This window comes from Alosa sapidissima, chromosome 20, assembly GCF_018492685.1.
Source record: "Alosa sapidissima isolate fAloSap1 chromosome 20, fAloSap1.pri, whole genome shotgun sequence".
NCBI lineage: Eukaryota > Metazoa > Chordata > Actinopteri > Clupeiformes > Clupeidae > Alosa > Alosa sapidissima.
Window position 1 is genome coordinate 24475169 of NC_055976.1, and position 12996 is coordinate 24488164.

At 41.9% G+C, this 12996-nt stretch overlaps 1 protein-coding gene across 2 annotated transcripts; it reads right to left on the reverse strand.

Annotated features, from left to right (window-relative positions):
• Window positions 1–966: 966 nt before the first annotated feature.
• LOC121694189 (glutamine amidotransferase-like class 1 domain-containing protein 3A, mitochondrial) lies at window positions 967–8356 on the reverse strand. Of its 2 annotated transcripts, none has more exons than XM_042074200.1 (5): window positions 8206–8356; window positions 6890–7002; window positions 6055–6226; window positions 1632–1833; window positions 967–1304 (listed from the first exon to the last, which is right to left on the reverse strand). In XM_042074200.1, exons 2-5 carry the CDS (start codon window positions 6995–6997, stop codon window positions 1115–1117), a joined length of 672 nt encoding a protein of 223 aa, XP_041930134.1. In that variant the 5' UTR covers window positions 6998–7002; window positions 8206–8356; the 3' UTR covers window positions 967–1114. The 2 variants fall into 2 exon arrangements, with proteins under 2 accessions (XP_041930134.1, XP_041930135.1); XM_042074201.1 differs by lacking the exon at window positions 8206–8356 and adding an exon at window positions 7148–7326.
• Window positions 8357–12996: the final 4640 nt, after the last annotated feature.

The window sequence follows — 12996 nt, forward strand, 5'->3', positions numbered from 1 at the left end:
CCAATTTGGTCTCTGCATTTATTCCAATCCGTGAATTAGTGAAACACACACAGCACACAGTGAACACACAGTGAGGTGAAGCACACACTAATTCCGGCGCAGTGAGCTGCCTGCAACAACAGCGGCGCTCGGGGAGCAGTGAGGGGTTAGGTGCCTTGCTCAAGAGCACTTCAGCCGTGCCTACTGGTCAGGGTTTGAACCGGCAACCCTCCGGTTACAAGTCCGAAGTGCTAACCAATAGGCCATGGCTGCCCCCAAATTAAACTGTACTTCTGCCTATCTCATTATGAACCACTCCTCATAGGACCCTTACAATAAAGTTGGTTGCTTAATTAATATATTAGTAATAGCTATCAGTGTGGGGCCCCTTATAATAAAGTTGGTTAAGCTTAATTGATATATTAGTAATATAGTAATATACACAGACAGATTATAATATTATATCTACACAGATTAGTAATATACAGACAGACAAAGCTAATGACATGAATGAACAATGTTGATACATTAGCTAATGTCTCACAGTCTGAAAATCCTAGTACATGCAATACATAGTACAGGTCGCATTCTCAAGCCAGTTGACAGAGTAAGTGCCGCACATTCTGCTCCACATGACATTGTTTAATAGACAAAGACGTTTCGGCCTATATGGACTTCATCAGATATTTTGAGTTAATAATAACAAAGACTTAATAATGTGTCGCACAGTGGCTAATTATATGACAGTATGGGAAGATAGTATTTTCTGATTGGCTGGAAGTTGTCTTCATGGGGACACATTACAAATAGATATGGTCAAAAGTTCAATCTCTATTCTGCAACACTGCTGTACACATTATATAAGAGCAAATTATAATATAAATATGTAATTGCTATAGTGGATCAGTATGGATGCTAACACAAACAAATTACGAATAACACAAAAAATATTTTATTCATATCAATATACAATAGACAACACAAGCATTAAGGCAAACACGTCTATTTCACAAATGGTTCTCCATTTCACCACAGGTTGAAACTTAATCAGCAACACAAAAGCAACAACCACAAAATGTCCTGATGTGCAATTATTAAAAAGGACATGGGTCCAAGCGCCTAAGACAGACGCAAGCTACAACTTGAGAACCTCAGTAACCATGACACCCAGTCCATCATACACTTCATGGATTGGCGCATTGCACATGAAAGCACTTGTGGTCACCAGTTTGTTTTTCTTATCGACATGTGCCTCGGTCACGTTCTTGCACACATGTTTACAGCCCAGCTCACCCAGGGCTTTGGCTGTCCCCGCATAGGGCCACCTGGAGATGGGAGACAGAAGGAAACACACACACACACACACACATCAAATCTTTGTTGTTTTTGTGGGCAGCATATGAGTCCAATACAAATTTCCCCTACAGGACAATAAAAGTGTATCATCATAAATCCCCATCGATAAAAAGTGAGGGGTACTGAGGTACCTGAAAGCCATAACAAAATGAAATGCATGATTATGCAAGACTAGCATGACTCAGCCTGCACTCCTACAAATAGCAGGACATCCTGGACCAGGTCAGAACCAGATTTAGGACCCGAATCGGTTGTGATCAGGTTGGGGTCGCAGCGTTGCAGGGTCGCACACTCACTTCTCGCTCTCGCAGTCATGGCCGACAGTGACCTCACAGCCGGGCAGCACCTTGGCAGCAAGCACGGAAGAGATGCAGCACATGGCGATGGGCTTGCCCGCCTTGTGGAAGCCCTTGATCACCTTCTCCACCTCGGACTTCACAGAGAAGTCCTTCCCCTTCGTTGCCCAGTCGCTCAGATTCTTGGCCACTCCGAATCCACCTGCACACAATAAAACAGCATTCAAAATAAATATGTGTAAATATGTTTGTGACAGTAATTACAGCAACATAATCAGAACTGAAACAAAAAGAGGCTTTGTTAGTATAGTGATGATTAAACTGTAGATGTTGGGTTAATTCAGTGTTTCCCACAGAATTGGATTCTATTTGTGGCGGTAGCTGACTTGGACAACGGGGGGGTGGGGGGGGGGCCGAGGAATTAAGATCGTCTTGGTAGTGTATAGGTCTAATTGAGTGCCTGTCACTTTAAGGCGTTTGAGGGAACCCTTGCAATTGTAACACAGTTGAAAGGCTGCTGATGTGTGCATGCAATTCATAACGTTTTCTACATAGTTAAAATAAAGGTTCACGTACTTCTCCTTGGGACAAGCACTTTTGAATTTTGGAAAACACTTTTCCATTTACATCGGGATTTTGCAAACATTCAGTGTCAGAGTCAATAAAATGAGCCCTTCAACGAAATTGACAAGCAGCTGTAAGTAGGCTAAGCATGCTAACTTCGACATCCAAACAGTATTCTAACGTTAGCTTTGAGATACTGCTTGATTTCATAACTTAACTTAGTTTAGTCTCTTCAATGTAGCCTACTATGTTGTGATAAGACCTTAGCAGAGTTCACTTCAATGCAGCAGTTTTGAACAAATTTGCGCAGCATGGTCACGATGCTAAGCGGATTTAATAGCAATTTAGCTAGATGTCTTCTATGCAATGCTACAACAATCTTCTATGTGGCAACAACAATCCTTCAACAATCGTGAATATTTTGTTAAAAGCACATGCAGAGGAGTGGCAGCGGGCTACGAGAGAGAGCGGGGCGGGGCAAGGAAAGGCTGCGTGCGTAAAAAGCGCAGCTCAATGGCAATGCAAGGATTTGACCTTATATTTAATTTAAATTAAATTAAATTAAACATAGAATATTAATCTGTGGCGGCCGATTTTTATTTTGTGGCGCCCCGTCACATATTAGTCAATGTATGGGAAACACTGTAATTGAAACAGCTTATCTTGGGAATGCATGTTTGATAAATGACTGTAATACAGGTTAAACACATAATATGAGCTTGCTTTTCATCTGCTTATGATATTGGACAGAGTGTTTTTATAAAGAAACGGTCGTTTTTTGAGAAAAGGAGGACAGGTGTGTGTGTGTGATCAAAGTGACCGGCAGAGGTTTCGTTTTCCGGACATTTTGATTATATGCCGGTCAAATATCCTAATATATCCTACTTACAGTAATTAGTCAAGTTGAGGAAAACTGGAGACAGGCTATGTAGCTTTAATAATTACATAATCAGACCGTATAGAATGCAACATACTCATTAACTTAAACATGCTTAACTAGTGTCAATTTAAAGATCTAGCCTGTCTTTATGCTGTTTTCATGGACAGCAAGAATGTCCTTCGTTCTTGTTTTAAATAGGCTACGTTGTTTGTTGCTGCTACCCACCCAGTGGTTAACAGTTTCACTTGTGCAGATGCGCACACACATTGAATGAGCGCTCACACCACTACCCTCTAATGCTGTGCCTCTTTATTTGATAAATGGCGTTTACAAACGGAAGTTCGGGAGGAGCATGACGGAATTTGCCACGCCTCCTTCAATCAGACAGGTTATTTATTCGCAGTCTGCCTCTACCTGCCGAAGTTGCATCACTCCGCGTGCAGCACCCTACCTTCCGCTACTCCGGCCTCTTTCTCTTTCCAGCTAATCAATCCTCCCCACTTTTCTCTTTGCCTACCTAGGGTGCTGCGCAACCTCCTTCCCCTTCCCCCGTAGCGACCGCGTCGCTACTTTTTCCCCTTTCCCCATCATCTCCCGCCGGCGCGAACCGCGTTTGAGCCCGCGTTTTCCCTCACCCCTCTTTCCCTGGATTGGTGCCACCACCCTATAGGCTGAATTAGCGCACCTTGCGCTCTCCCGTCGAATTTGTTCGCGTGGTCCTGGCTATAGGGTCCCTCATCTTTTATGGATTTTTTGGGGTGTATTGCAGAAACCTGCACAACTCCTGCCTGCGCAGTTGACTCCTGCACGATCCCGCAAATCACTTCAGGACCCTGGCCAGAGACTTTGCCAAACATGCTTTTCTATTACGCTATTATATCTGTTTGCAAATTACGTATCTGCATCTCATCTGAGACCATGTCTACATAAAATAGTAATACAATACAATCTATGTGGTGATCACAAAATGTATCTAAGGGAGCATTGCTTTAACTTAATGCCGGCGTAGGCCGTAAGGCAGCTGATACACAGGAACTGTTGCTCTGTCGCTTAGGAAGGAATTTTTCTCCTTTAACTGTCGGAGTTTTTTCGCCTTCCTCTGTGTTCATTGAGTGTCAGCATATTAAAGCCCTTCCCTAGCTGACCAAGGGAGCACCTGCACCTGCGTGTAGCTCTGCTGTTCCTCGGAATCCTCCGAAATAATGTGTTGCTGCTCATCACTTCTCTTGCCATTATAGCTACCGCAGTTAGCTACAGCAGCCTATTTTAATTGCGTAGGCCTTACTAGCCTATTAAACATTGGGGTGCATTAGATGTTGAACTTCACAACCGCGTGTTTGTGCTGTGATTTTTTTAACATCTACTCTCTCCTGCAGCCCTATACAATTTGGCTAATTATTTTTCCATCGCATGGAAAGATCCCCCCTCCAGACTACGGACACTCCGTTACTCGCTTCTGGTTTCAAACGCAGCTCAACGCTGTTCTAACCCAAATCGGAATCCCAGCAGGCGGTTACTCATTATTTTATGATGCAGCCACAAACGCGGCAAATAACGGCCTGTCCGATCAAGCGCTCAAAACTCTTGGCCCATGGTCCTCCGACGCCTATCACTCTTATGTCAGATCAAGTCTTTTTGATCTGAGGGAATTAGCGCACCTTGCGCTCTCCCGTCGAATTTGTTCGCGTGGTCCTGGCTATAGGGTCCCTCATCTTTTATGGATTTTTTGGGGTGTATTGCAGAAACCTGCACAACTCCTGCCTGCGCAGTTGACTCCTGCACGATCCCGCAAATCACTTCAGGACCCTGGCCAGAGACTTTGCCAAACATGCTTTTCTATTACGCTATTATATCTGTTTGCAAATTACGGAATGTGAACTAGTGAAATGGCGTTTACAAGCGGAAGTTCAGGAGGAGCATGACGGAATTTGCCACGCCTCCTTCAATCAGACAGGTTATTTATTCGCAGTCTGCCTCTACCTGCCGAAGTTGCAGCATCGGCGTCACTCCGCTTGCAACCCACCACCTCCCCTTACGCCTCCCGTCTTCCATAGTTCAAGAATAAGGGGGTGTATTGCGGAATCCTGCACGACTCCTGCCTGCGCAGTTGACTCCTGCACGATCCCGCAAATCACTTCAGGAACCTGGCCAGAGACTTCGCCAAACATGCTTTTCTATTATGCTATTATATCTGTTTGCAAATTACGGAATGTGAACTAGTGAACACTAAATTAAGAAGTATTTCCTATTCTGGAAAATGTTTAGTTTCTTTTTCTTTCGGTCCGTGGTACCGAAAGAAAAAGATACCATTCGATTGTGCCGCAAATTATCCGCGAACCAGCAATCTCCTCGTCGAGGAGGCCCTAACCCTGCAGATCATAGACAGAGAAAGAATGCTCTGGGAACAGAACACAGTTGCGTGTCCAGTGTAGCCATGAGTCTGTCTACATGGAAAATTGCCGCACCTCCACTTCCAACGTCACTGATTCTGACAGATACGCCTGACACTTCGGCTTTTTCTCTGGTGGTGGTGGAGTTGACTGGACGTCTGAGGCTTCAGGCGTTACCGATTTACCATCATCCATCGCGTCTGGCCTCTGTAAAAAGCTTTTAATGCTAGTCTGCCTGGGCCTGGCCATGTTTGAACCGGCTCACTCATTCGTTTGTTGTTTAACAGACGTTTTAAGCGTGCGCTTAATTTGAAATACTGCTTGAGTGTTGTTTAATAACTTCCCAACGGTACAGCCTGTTCCTTTAAAACAAAGGACTTATTGTTGCTTTAGTATAGGGCAACATTTTAGGCATATTCTCAAATTCAGATTGTGTTAGGGGGATGGGATTATTAGCCAATTTCAATCAGACAATTTGACCAGAGAGATTTAATTTTGTCGGACATTTCATTTTTTTGTTCGGCCAATGTCCAGCAATTACCGGACAGGGGAAACCCTGGTGTGAGCATGTCAACACTGGTCATCTTACCTGGGATGATGAGAACATCAAAGGCGGCCACATCGAGCTTAGCCAGGTCTGTGACGTTACCGCGGGCGATGCGCGCACTCTCCTGTAGAACGTTGCGTTTCTCTGTCTGGGGCTTTCCCTCGCAGTGGTTGACCACATGCATCTGCTCTGCATCAGGAGCAAACATTTTCACCTAGACCACACAGAGACAAGACAGTCACATCCTGTAATATTTACATTTATTATAACAATTATTCTGTTTATATTGAGTTCAACTGCATTATATTAAAGCTATGGAAATGTGGGTGTCATAATGTTGTTACAATGTTATACAAATGACTAAGCTTTCTTTGGGATCATGAAAGTAACTACGTATGTGTTTTCCCTATACATATATTGATACAGAGATGCCTTTCTGGGAACACACCCATTCACTGGTCTTATCTTTCTGGCCACTACTGAAATGAAAAAATGACTGGCGATGCATTTGGTGACTTTTCCCTTTCAATTATAATTTGCCTAATGGCTTTTAGCCAAACACAACATGATAAGAATATCCTTAGTGAGTGTAACCCTGCACTAGTGTGTGTGTGTCTGTGTGTGTGTAACCCTGCACTAGTGTGTGTATGTCTGTGTGTGTGTGTGTGTGTGGTGTGGGGATGTGCGCTTATGTGTGTGTGGCGTGGTGAGGGGTGGGGGGATGGAAACCTGACACCAGGAAACCTGACAGTGAGTGAGTCATGGAGTCATATGTCATCTAAACTTCCACTAGTTACAAATAAGTGTTTGTGATGGTTCACATACGGTGGCTGCATATGTGCTTGTGTGTGTGAAAAGCCAGGTAAAGTGTCCTCACCTCTGCTCCAGCCCGACTCAGGTGCACCAGCACTGAACAGGCCTCATTGATCTCTGTGCCATCGTACACACCACAGCCAGCCAGGATCACTGCCACGCGTTTAACCATTGTGCCTACACACACGCACGCACACACACACACAGAGAAATACATATATAGATAGACAGATATAGATGGAGAAATAGAGAGTTTTTTTATGAATGCTCCATCAACTGCATTCACATTAAAGGTGTAGTTCACAAATCTAGTCCCATATACTTTTTGTCAGACTCAGCTAATTGTTCCTATGTGTCCCTCAGCTGCCCGTTCAATCTGTGCTCAAAATGCTGGTGTTTGTCTGTTTCTTATCGACTTTCTGACTGAGTAGCCTACAAACGTGGTTCGGGCTGACGCTGAAGAATCCCAATCCACACTGACCAACAGGAGCAATGTTGAGCTCAAATATCGATAACATTTCGCACATCCAGTTTATATCTAATGCATCTTCAATTAACGACCAATAGAAAGCAAAAACAACTATGAAGAACCAATAAAAACGTGCACTTTTTATCTGTTTTAAGAGTATTTACTACAGTAACTACAGTCCATCCAATCAAGAGTGACAGCGGTATTCTGCAGTAGCCTAGTACTATTCAGTCTGAATCCCAGAAGACTAGGTTGCCTAGGTAACGCCTCAGCACCTGCGTCTCCAAGTAAACAATGACTTGGGGAAAAGTGACACGATGTTTTCGCACGTAGGCTAGATGCGAGGAGGAGCGTTCAAAGCTGGATGAAATTAATGAACGTCGGTTATAAGAGCGACATAAGACCGAAGAGAAACTTTCCAACATCTGAATTTTCCACAAAGCCATCTATCTGCCCGCTAACTTCAAGTTCCCTTTTCAAAACGTCCAGAACGACACAACAAAAAAATGTCCATATTGCCGGAGTAGCCTATACAAGGATACAAGGAAGTTTATTGTCACATATAGTTTATTGCATATAGTTACTGGAAGTAAGAAATGCAGTGAAATTATGTCTGGTGTCAGCCTATTTGTGCATTTATGGGGGGGGGATAAAAAGGGCAGTAGAAGAGGGGTTTAGTAGATTAAGTGCCAAGGGCTGCATAAAAAAGGTGTGTGTGTGGGGGGGGGGTATGGTAGCCTAACTACACTGGCATCAATGCGCACTGACAAATATGTGTGAAGCACAAAATGATAAACGACAACACACCAAATAACTTAACTACTAGGCTACACAGCCACGTGTAGCGCGAAATGCGCCTGACAATCTACACTAAACTAAGTCGACAGAATTATGAGAGAAGGTAGTCTCACCTTGAGGTATAAGTGAAGTTGACTTCGGAGGAGTTCGTAGAGTTTGTTGCGCTCAGAGGATAGCTTGTATACTGTAGGCCTAGCCTGGAGCGTCGCTTATATTCCCTCAGAAAGACGAGCCGGTTTAGTCCCTCCTATGTGGTGATATCATTGTTGGCAAGGCAGGAGCTAATTAACTGCTTTAATTCAGGAAAATAGCTGAGTCATTCTGGTTGTGTGTGTATGCAAACACTGTTCAAGATAGTTAGCCTATGGTAAACGGTAGACTAACTGATAGACTTGAGAAAATGTTTACTCAAATGTATCCATATTTGCACTGTTTGGTGTTTTTCTCATGCATGCAAATCCACTAAAATACTCATAGAAAGAAAACAGAACTATTGACACATTTTCTAACTAGATGTACCGCATAGCGGTACAAAATATGACCGCCGCTCAGTCCTGTACATCCGTTCCGCGAAAATAAATCACACTTCAATTTGTCTCCATATTTTACTCCATCCCCCACTCTTGAAACTTTTGTGTATGCTTGTTTGGCATGCCTGAGTGTGTGTGTGCGGCTGCACAGAAAGTACCCTACTGGTGCTGAAAAGGTGAATAGATTGTAGAATAGCCAAAGAAGATGTAGAATTGTCACTTACACCTGTAGGCTACATTGTATTTGGGAAAAGCAAAAGGTATCAGCATAATGTTATTTATTTATTTATTTATTTATTTTTTATGTATTTTTAAACAAAAAAATCTCTGTCAGTTCCATGCCGTTTTCAACAGCTATCAAAAACAAAGGTCATTTTTGGATGGATGGATTTTTTGTGAATGTTTCTTCTTCTACATAAGATTTTAGTCATCTTTAGTTCATGTAATACTTTATTGTCAATGCACAAATTAAGTAACAGTAGTCTGAAACGTTATTGTTAATGCACAAATTAAGTAACAGTAGCCTAGTCTGAAACGAAATGCTGTTTTACATCTAACCAGTGGTGCAAATAACTGACATGTCCAAATGGGCCTTGATGAAATGCGTCGCTAGACTGTTCATACACATTTTAACGGGCCAAAGTTGAAGAGCTTTTGTCCGTTATTGTTCATGCAAATATAGGCTGATTCATGTTCCCTTGCATTGTGTAACTGAGGTCCATGGCTAGTCTGGCTTTCACCAGACCAAGTTCAATCTTTTAAGAAATCAAAAAATAAATAGCGGGCAGATCAGGCTGGGTTCACCCAGCCTAGTCCATAGGCACCCGATATTGTTTAATTTTCCGATTGAGATATCCACGCTCTGGCTATTCTAAATGCAAAAATGCATCAGGGAGTTATGACAAAAATGTAATTATCAAACTAGATCCTAATAGAAAGCTGTTAGCTTCCCTAAGCTACAGGCTTATAAGGTAGGCCTATTTATTACAACATAAATTGTCAATAGGCTATGCTGGCGACCAGAGGTGGAAAAAGTATGAAAATATTGTACTCAAGTAAAAGTACCTATACTTTGATTAAATATTACTCAAGTACAAGTTAAAATACCGATCTGAAACTGTACTCAAGTAAAAGTAAAAAGTAGTTAATTTAAAATGTACTTTAAGTAAAAGTTACTTTTTTTTTTGGGGGGGGGGGGGGTACCAGAACAACCAGTTTTACCAGAGACTTTCTAATGAGGATGCATGGGGTTAGTTTGTAACGCCAATATGGCAGTTGTCTACACATATCACAACCCTTCCACGGCAAAACGTCGACATGTGAATACATTGAGCCAATCATGTGGTGTGTTGTAAAATACATTGAGCCAATCATGTGGTGTGCTGTGAAGACATCGTGCCAATCATCTGTTGTGATCTTGCCGCTGGAGCAAGATTGGTGTCGTGAAGCCTTACGCACACGCATTTCTGCTGAAATAGATGCACGATAAGTGCCCAAAAAGCGTTGCAATATGGCCTGCCGAGTGGAGGGACTTGCCTAAAAGGACTTTGGTCCTATAGCTCGAGTTGCTGCAGCCAGCAGCTAAGGGAAAGTGGGAAATATAGGGCCCCAATGGAGGAGAGGGCCCTTGAAAAGTGGAATACGGGGGGCACAACATTTTCACCAGGCATTAGCAATAACTTAGGTAATCCACACATAAAAAATCCAAACAACTCCATAAGTAGAGTCATGTGTAATGAAGTGGAATAACACAGGGAAAAAGTATTGAACACGCTAGGAAAAAGCACTAAGGCAAGGAAAGGGAAGGAACGAGCTGGAATTTGTAAGTAGTTAGAGAGTTCTATCTGTGCAAATTAATATAAGCTTGGTTAGTAGCCTACATATTGATGGGCTATAAAAAGGTTTTTCATTACCAAGGTGTCACACAAGAAACATTTCATGATGGATAAAAGCAAAAAGCTCTCCCAAGACCTTTGCAACCTTATTGTTGCAAAACATATCAATGAAACTGGTTACAGATGCATTTCAAAACATCAGAATCTTCCAGTAAGCAGCATGGGAGCCATTATCTGCAAGTGGAAGAAACATCACTAAATCATCAACCGACCATGCACAGGATCTCCTCGCAATATTTCTGACCAGGGAGTCAGAAGGATAGTCAATTCCAAGGGCCAAGGACCACTCTGAGAAAGCTCCAGAAAGACTTGAAGGCAGCCAATTCAATTAAATTAAACAGTTCTGGAAGTAACTAAAGATCAGGATTCACAAGAGGGACCCCTGGAATCTGTTTAGAACAATGGGCCAAAATCACACCTGATACTGCGACTAATACGTTTTGTCATACAAGACAAATGTCTTGAAGCTGTCATTACAAACAAAGGCTTTTCCACCAAGTATTGAAGACATTTCAGTAGGCACGTTCAATACTTTTTTCCTGTGTCATTCCACTTTATTACACATAACTGTTATGTTTGGATTTTGTTTTTGTGTTAATATAATGTGTGGTGAAAAATGTCAATAGACTCACTAACCCTAACCCTATGAAGTTCAGGCTAATTACTGAAGTGTATCAAGTGTTGAAGTGTTGAAGTGTTCAATACTTATTTACACCATTTTACCTGAATATTTTAACTTCCAAATGAAATGTCAAAATGACAGGACTGACTGGATTTTGTATACAAAACATAGTGAAAACTGTCTAAGGTCACTCTCACTCTCCCTTGCTAAAGAGCTAAATGGTTTAGTCCGCCTGCACGATAGTCTATCTTTTGTTTATTTAGTTGAGCATTGCTAGTAGTGGACCGCTAATTGTTGTGCTGCTGGTGCAATGTCTTTCTCCAAGAAAGCCAAGTCAGGTTACCAAAAACAAAGGCAAACAGGAAAAATAGACATCAAAATGAGAGGAAACAACTAATAAACTTCTTTCCAAAGAAAGGTGAGCACAAACGTCAAAACACAAAATCCCATGGTGTTTGCTTGAATAGGCTATCTCCGCAATCATTAGTGCTAAAACGAGACAACCCATTGAAATAACAGAAAATACTGTACACTTTCATAGGTTAGGCCATCACTTCCCATCACAGTCACTCCATCACTTTCAGAAAGACTGCATGGCGCCAGCTTGATTGCAACCTGTTGTAGGGCGCAATTTTTTTTTTCTCCCTTTCTGTTTTCGTTAGTCTTAGCTTTTTTTTTTTACTCAAGTAACGGATGGGATTTTTGATGTAGCGAAGTACAATACTTCACTCAAAATGTAATCAAGTAAAATGTAAAATACCAATTTTATAAACTACTTAAAAAATACAAAATGCACAGAAAAACTACTCAATACAGTAACGTGAGTAAATGTATTTCGTTACTTTCCACCTCTGCTGGCGACACAAATAAAATCTCCTTTGGAAACCAATGGCTTACGCCTTACGGTATCAAGCGGACTTAAACTGCCATATCGTGGCGAAAAGTTGTAATAAAATTCACGCAGCTCCATGAGTCAAGGAAAAAAGAATGTAGTAGTCACTTCTAAATGGGACCCACTACACAGTAGCTTAAGGTGTGTTATTAAAGCAGCCATAATGAAATGAAGGTGTCATTGTTTGGATACTTCTGCAGATCTCACACCCTGCACGCACTTAAAACAAAATAAACAGGCGTCTCAGTCTCACGCATGTATAGGCAAAACTGTATCAGACCGGTGTAACGTTGGTAAATCTTCCATTGCACAGAATGATTTTGTAGCACGTGCAACAAATGACAGTCGAAAGATACAATTACAGTGCTGCTATCAATTTGCTTGGTATAACCGCATTTATAGTTTTCTACAAATGCAATCAATCAAATTGGCCTCCATCACTCAACCAACGCTAATGGTAACATTACCTAGGTCCTTATTGATATTGAAGATTAACGTACCTGCAGTAAAAACCAAGCATGTTCGATAAACATCCTCAGATTTATTTCGGCTTCAAGAAGAAATGGGAATTACATTTCATGTGAACATCGTCCTATCCTTATTAGACGTTCTCTGCGGTTAACTACAGTCCTTGTAGGAAGCGTCCATTGTTTTTCCAACCCACTTTTAACTTCCAACAAAATTACGTCTCACTGCAACGATGCGCCATCTAGTGGACAAACGACTACTTATCGCCAATACTGGAAATGCAGCCATGATGATGATGATGAATATTTATTTTGGCTTTCTTTTAATCCTACTGAATTTGTAATTATGTATCGGCCGTCCTAATACCGATAGTATGTGGGTGCCTGTGTGTGTGTGCATGTGTATATGTGTGCACCGCCATCTACAGGCCAATGAGTGTACAGTCACTAAATGTACACATAACCTAATGGATTAAATTCTACGAAACTTGGCATACC

Excerpts from the sequence above, each read along its gene's own strand:
- LOC121694189 (XM_042074200.1), bottom strand. The coding sequence starts at position 6,997 with ATGGTTAAACGCGTGGCAGTGATCCTGGCTGGCTGTGGTGTGTACGAT. Across the intron at positions 6,227-6,889 it reads TGAGTCGGGCTGGAGCAGAG|GTGAAAATGTTTGCTCCTGA; the intron begins GTGAGGACACTT and ends TGTGTGGTCTAG. Across the intron at positions 1,834-6,054 it reads TGATGTTCTCATCATCCCAG|GTGGATTCGGAGTGGCCAAG; the intron begins GTAAGATGACCA and ends TATTGTGTGCAG.